The sequence below is a fragment of the Sinocyclocheilus anshuiensis genome, unplaced genomic scaffold, assembly GCF_001515605.1.
Source record: "Sinocyclocheilus anshuiensis isolate Anshui unplaced genomic scaffold, SAMN03320099.WGS_v1.1 scaffold1054, whole genome shotgun sequence".
Lineage (NCBI taxonomy): Eukaryota > Metazoa > Chordata > Actinopteri > Cypriniformes > Cyprinidae > Sinocyclocheilus > Sinocyclocheilus anshuiensis.
In genome coordinates this window covers 251,624-258,911 of record NW_015536544.1, presented here as the reverse complement: position 1 = coordinate 258,911, position 7,288 = coordinate 251,624, and the positions used below count along the sequence as shown (strand labels likewise).

The 7,288-nt window shown below is 37.5% G+C and overlaps 1 protein-coding gene across 1 annotated transcript in view; it reads left to right on the top strand.

The window, feature by feature from the left end:
- Positions 1-740: 740 nt before the first annotated feature.
- Positions 741-7,288, top strand: part of LOC107698363 (isocitrate dehydrogenase [NAD] subunit alpha, mitochondrial-like) — a 9,338-nt gene continuing 2,790 nt past the window's right edge. Inside the window, exons 1-7 of the mRNA XM_016499337.1 lie at positions 741-857; positions 2,972-3,034; positions 4,078-4,161; positions 4,331-4,445; positions 4,523-4,710; positions 6,729-6,862; positions 6,992-7,094. Coding sequence (XP_016354823.1) covers positions 831-857; positions 2,972-3,034; positions 4,078-4,161; positions 4,331-4,445; positions 4,523-4,710; positions 6,729-6,862; positions 6,992-7,094 — 714 coding nt within the window. The 5' untranslated portion in view covers positions 741-830. The remainder of the gene's footprint in view (positions 858-2,971; positions 3,035-4,077; positions 4,162-4,330; positions 4,446-4,522; positions 4,711-6,728; positions 6,863-6,991; positions 7,095-7,288) is intronic.

Sequence of the window (7,288 nt, the reverse complement as noted above, 5' to 3'; positions counted from 1 at the left end):
TTTACAGTTCAGATACAGGTTTTCACAAAAACCTCATACAACAGCATTTCAGCCTTTAGACCATTTTTATGAAAAGGGATAAATCAAGCATATAAATTGTCAATTTTACTCTCTTAATTGTTTAGATTTTTAGAAGGCACATTAACTTCTTTCTCATTTACAACACTACGTGTTTGCTGCGTAAAAACACGAGTTGATATTTGCATTGAGCTGACCATAATCACAAAGAAAGGCTTATTGGAAATGCAAATTCATTCTCTGCCACAAGGTGGCGCTTTAGGAGCGCTGAAATATTGCGGTTTCCCGGTAACGGCTGTACACAAAGCAGCTCCGCGCTCATAAACGCTGCGTTATCAGGAATTATAGATAAAATGAAATTAAAATGCCAACGACACGTTTCTGAGGACAGGTTCCCTTCAGATACATTCAAATAAAGACATCCGCACCGCGTTTTGACTTGAAACATGCAGTGCTCATATTTATTCATTGACATCATTGCCTTTTGAAGCTTAATCCAGCCATATCACGACTCCTGTCTTTCCACCCCCAACTGTAAGACCTCTTGAAATTATAATTAAGACATTTCTTATACCATTTAACGTATTTTAAACTTTTTATGACCTTAAGTTTGATACAACTCACTTCATGAGTTTTTAAGGACCCGCGGGAGATCTGCATTTAAGATAGCCTGTTGGGCAGAGTGCGATACATTTTGGTTTAGCTTCCTAGTAGTGTAGATACAATCTGGCAACCCTAGATACCTATAGCAGAGGATGAGACACCGGATAGCTGCACTGAGTTAGTAGTCCCCAGAACACGACTAGCACAGAATGGCTGGAAACGCGTGGAGGTCAACGGTAAGGACTATATTATATGAACAAACCTCAGATTATAGCAGTCCGTGCTCTGTTATGCCAAATATCACTGTGAAGTATGTATGCAAGTATATACTTAATTTGCGCAGAAAACGGTGCGTTGCAATAACGTTAGAGATGCCACAGCGGCCCTGTGTTGCATGCCCTTCACACCGGCACTTACATGTTTAACACAGTTAACAGCTCTCAGTCAACTCCTCTACTAGTCTCTTAACAAATATAAATGAAGTTAAGAGAATGACACGATGCGTGTTGATCTCGGCTGAATGCGTGGATGAATCACGCCTCAGTCAAAGGCCACAGATGTTCCCTCTGCAGTCATCATCGCCAGCTACACATTATGGTGTTTAATGCCCCAAAACGTATGTCAACTCAACTAAGAGGACAGTAAGGTCAGGCTGTAAAATTTAAAACGACATTCTTGCCTTTTCAGCTCATAAAACTTCTCGAGAGATGCGGCGTGCGGATAAGTGAGGCGAGCGGGACTCCGGAAGTTCTCAGTTACGATAACTTAGTTACGTTAGCTTTAACGCGTTATCGCGCAGCGGCTTATAGTCTTTAAAGATGGCAAATCTGATATGGACATTAAAATAGTCAGGGTGAGATAGAGTTTAAAAATGAGTTTAGTAAAACAGCTGTTTTAAATGTGCTAGGAGAAACATCTAACTGACCAACCGACCATCTTGTGGATGAAGGTCACCTCGACATGTTGATTGAGTGAACAAGAGTTGACTGATGTCAAGACTAAACTAGACCAGCTGACCTTTAGTTTATGAGTTTCCCTTATGCACTAAATATTCGTCTAGAACATTCAATCATGGATTCAAGTGATGAGGACATGAGAAGATACAGAAGAACATTTGATGTCCTCCAAACTGGTGTTTTACATATAATATATGGGTTAATGTAGTTTAGATTCATTTGACTAATATTGGATGGATGAAATATAAAATAGTTGTAAATGATGGGGGATCTTAATACCGCAAACCATAATATCACAATGAATAATACAGTGGGCTGAAATATGTTTGGACACTTAATGCCACACTTAAAATGCATGAATGTCATTGGGGACATAAATAATAATAAAAAAAATAAAATAATAATAATAATAAAATGGAAAACACTAGATTCTAGATAGCTTTCATCAAAACTACCTTTTCTTACCAAAGAGATCTGGTAACAAGGTACCTGAGGTGACAACCAAAAAGTGTTATGATACTTACAATTATCTACATTTTGAAGTTATATGTGTTGTGTATATGTGTTGGGGTTGAAAAGAGAAAAGGGTATTGGGTATTTGGATATCGGATATTTTTTATTATTGTCTATCTTGTTATCTGATGCAGTGACACTCATACATTTTTAAGTGTGACTCTGAATGGAAATTAATTTCAAATTTTTATTTTTTTTGGCAAAGTGTCAAAATTCTTTTGAGGCCGCATATCTTGTTTCACAGTTTTATGGCACCACTCTCTCACAGTACACATTGCTTTTTTCAAAAAAGTAGTAGTATCCCCATCAGATCTGCTGTCTTTGAGCGGTTTGTTTAGAAAAATCTTTATTTCTGTTTGATCATCAGTGACCCGTAGCCTTTTTTTTAGGCTGATTTAAATTGAATGTTCATATACTTGACCATGCAAGTTTGTGAAACAAACTACACCCTTCATTTTACACCAAGGATATGTCCTTACTTATTTAATAACTAACATTTAATCACCTCACTAATTGGCAAAGGTTTAATCTTTTGACTTCAGGATGGTCCCTGGTGTAATTCACCTTGTACATGCTTGTTTCCTGAATTGCACTTTCTGCATTGTGTGTTCAAAAAAACATTTAAAGTTTGCATGCAGAGTTAATGGGATCAGAATGTCAGACAGACCGTCTAATTAACTGCTTTAGCTACTGTGTGCAAAGGGCCACAGTGAAGATCAGCCATTGTGGCAGTCGCATGAAATGCAGCGCTTTTTAAAAACACATGGGCAATTTGCTTGCTTTTTAATAGATGGCTTGGGCTTTGTGTATCAGGTAGTATCAGCTTGATTTATCTTCCAGCGTTATTGATCTGTTTGTATCTTTTAAAATTGTCTCTGCAGGTGTCCCATGTAATGGGAGCCATAAAGACTCGGAGCCCACTGCCCAGAACCTTCTCCAGAGGGGTAAGTTCAAATCAACACTCACCCATGTACCGTGATTTGTGACACTATGAAGTTGCAACTTTATTCAACTAACTTTTTGGGTGACGCTAACACAAAAAGTACCAGTGGTACCATAGTATTTTTAGAAGATGATACCATGGTAATTCCATGTTTCTGGACACTTGCCATGGCAACACCATGTTTTTGTTTGATTACATACACCATGGTGATTGTATGGTAATTTTAAAATACATTGGCTGTAAATAGTGTGGTACACAAATATAATAAGAATTTAGCACCATGGTTTATATAAAAGTAGTTTGTGGTCAAGTTTGGTTCATTTATAATACTCACCTTTTTTTTTTTTAACATAAACAGAATTTCAGAAATAAAGTTGTACTTGAAATAAACTCGTCCCAAACCAAAATGTTTTACTTGTCCCAAAATAAAATGTTTTAATATGTTAAAAAATACTATGCACAGTTTCACAAGTAAAACTAATTAAATTTTAAAATAATAAAAAAAAGTTTTTTTTTAAATGTCCATATTTTATATTTTTATAGTAGTTTTATGAGTTTAAACTATATACTATATTGTTTGGGGGGAAAACGTGGTACATAAAGGTCAGTTTTACTTGTCTGAAAGGCAAGTACTTGGAAGAGCTTAATGCGCAGCCTTGAGTGTAAAGTTCTAATCGCAAAAGAAGTCTTAAACATTAATTTTGCAGCCTGAAGAAACTATGTAGTTGTGTCAGTTGAATAGTTACTTCAGTCAAGATTGTTCACTTGAAGGCGTTGGTTTTTTGGCACTAGTAAACGCAGAATGAGTCAGACCTACTCAAAACATACACTGCAGAAAAACTTCAACTGGATGCCTTTGTTGTCCTTGCCTCTGGAGAGATTAGTTATAGCAGCCAGCAGTGTTCAAACTTCATGACTATTTATACTATAGTAGTGAAATCTTCAAATTCCTTTTCTGAGTTCTCTGTTTTATGTAGAAAGCCTCAGGAAAATGTTGCCAGATTGTGATACTTGTGATTACGGGTCCGTGCTTAATTTTGACAGATTCAAACTGTAACGTTAATTCCTGGAGATGGAATCGGTCCAGAGATCTCCACTGCAGTAATGAAGATATTTGAAGCAGCTAAGGTAAGTATCTGTTGTTTCACTCTTAGGGAATGCAGCCTAGGCTGCAAGTTGCAGCAAGTGCATTATGCAGTTTTTCTATACGAGTCAGGATAAAAATTGAGCTACTATGTTTTTTAACCCCTTTGTACACTGCTTTAAGACCTAGGTGTGAATTTCCTTCCTCACCCAGGCCCCTATTCAGTGGGAAGAGAGAAACGTCACCGCCATCAAAGGGCCCGGAGGCAGGTGGATGATCCCTCCTGAGGCCAAAGAGTCGATGAACAAAAACAAAATTGGATTAAAAGGTCAATTTGCCGACTGTGTCTTATATCAGGCATAGTGTGTATGAAACTCGCATGATCAAAATGGAATTATATTTCAGGACCCCTGAAGACACCAATTGCTGCTGGACACCCGTCCATGAACCTGCTGCTAAGGAAGACCTTCGACCTTTATGCTAATGTGCGTCCCTGCGTGTCGATCGAGGGCTATAAGACGCCTTACACCGATGTGGATCTGGTCACCATCAGAGAAAACACAGAAGGAGAGTACAGTGGGATCGAACATTTGGTAAGTATGAGTCCTCACCTGTATTTTAAACTATTTAACCTGTAACTCAGCCAAACCAGGGATAGTTGATCGTATTCTTTTGATTTCTGCTTCAGGATCTGCATTTGCAGGAATAGGTATTTGAACCCTTTGGATTTAAATGGAGTTCTGCATTAATTGGATTTAGACCATTCATCATTACAAAACTGATTCAGTTTAATAGAATTCTTGAGAATTGGTTTGAATCGCTGTTTTGAGCTTATGCCAAAGCATATAAATTAGGCTGACATCTGGATTATGGGGTTCACATACTTTTTCTGCAACTCTATATACATTTATCCACCTTTAGACCTTTAGGCCTTTAGGCCCAGTATAGCGCAATAGGGTGACATTTGACTTTTGGAGCCCTCAGCAGCTGATTGGCTCCCTTCGCAAATGTCAAAGGTCGTGCTATTGTCATCTAATGCTGTCTTAACCAGTTTCTCATGCAGTGCTAGCGGGAATTCAGTGGCACAGCTCATATTTCAGTGCTGTGTATTCTTTAGGTAGGTGCCACACGGCTGCTGTAAATCAGTTGTCTCTGGTCCCAGTCCATAGTGTGTCAAATTGTTATGTGAAATGACCTTCAACATTATATAATATTACAATATAGTTATGTAATATAGCCTACTATATATATATATATAGTATAGTAGTGATTCGTCGCTCTGTTGAGAATGTCTTGAGTCTTACTCGGAGTTGAATGAACTTACTCCCGGACGTGTTTTTGGAACCACATACCTCGAGTGAGCAAGGTTTGGGGTTAATCAACCGAGAGTTCAGGGTTTAGTTGACGGTAATTTAACCGTGCTTTCTGGAATACACCCCAGATTGCCTAATCATAACCCCACCTCTGATCCTAACCCCTCAATCCTAAAACCTAACGTTACCAATACTAGAGGGGTAATAATCTGGCAGGGGTCAGAATTCGGTACAACACCGGACCTATATATGAAATGTGTCATTTGTCTCGCACTACTTTAAATACTCACTATATTGTAATCACAATAGGTGATCTTTTGTTTTGGTTAAATGGTCTTGAATGTGTGTGTGTGTGTAATTAGTGTTGTTACCGCCCTCTCCACACACACACACACACACACACATACGCGCGTTAGTTCGTTCGTTCGCTCAGTCAGTCAGAGTTTGAGCATCAGCAGCACGCGCGGGGCGAATCAAACTGGACAAACACGCGCTTATTTCAGCTTTGTTCGCGGATTCTTCGGGGAAGTTCATCGGCTTTGTTGATGAAATGTTTGTGTCCGTGGCTTTGCTGGTATTAATTCAGAGTAAGTGCTTTGTTCCATGTGATCTTCTTAAGTTCAGGGTTTAGCTGACGGTAAGTTAACCGTGCTTTCTGGAATACACCCCAGGTCGTCACATTCCATTCATGCAATCTTCCCTTTGTCTGTTCAAGAGTTTAGGGTCAATGAGATTTTTTTTTTTTTGAAAAATTAACTTTTATTCAGCAAGAATGCATCACAGGAATAAATTACATTTTAAAATATATTCAAATAGAAAAGTTATTATTATTATTATTATTATTATTATAGTTAATATTTCACAATATTACTGTTTTCACTGTGGTTTTGACCAAATAAATGCAGCCTTTGTGGGAGACTTCTTTCAAAAACATTTAAAAAATACCCTTAACATTTGAACAGTATTGTAAATTTAAAAATCATTTTACTTTTCTCAAATTTTCAGTGGACATTGAAAAAACCAATCTTACTGACCCCAAACTTTTACAGTAAATGTTACATGATGTGGTTGTGTACATAAAACCTTAAGTTTACAGATTGAGTCCACCATATGAAACTTGCTTTGCAAAACTTAAATCTGAATTTGTACAGCAGTCATCATATCTTGCCCTTTTGTATGAACTAACCTGACCCTGTTTTTTGAAACCTAAACATGGTTTTGTCGAGATAAAGTGATTTGAACAAAATTGGCTCTGTTTATCTCAATGTTATATGTGCACTATTTTCACTCTTAATCAGATTGTGGATGGAGTTGTGCAGAGTATTAAACTGATCACAGAGGAGGCCAGCAGACGCATTGCTAAGTATGCATTTGAGTACGCCAGGAATAACCAAAGAACCAGTGTCACGGCCGTTCACAAAGCCAACATCATGTGAGAGTCACAAATCACATAGTAACACTGTAGCTATGAAGAATTTTTACTGGTAACAAATGTCTTGTTGGATCTAATAACAAAATAATTGTAAGATATAACGATGCTAAATTCAGTGATGTCTTCTAGGCGAATGTCTGACGGTCTGTTCCTGAGGAAGTGCAGAGAGGTTGCTGAGAATTACAAGGACGTGAAATTCACCGAGATGTATCTGGATACAGTCTGTCTCAATGTATGTTTGCAAGACAACTTAGTGCATTAGGCCTGTTGTACACATCCAGCATCTGTGAAACATAAGAAATGTGCTTTTGCCATTTTTATTCATTTTTTATATTTCTACATAACTATATCATTTTTATTTCAGTTTTAGTCCTTCAACTTTGACTTATTTCATTTCTAATTTTAAAATAATTACTAAATTACTTA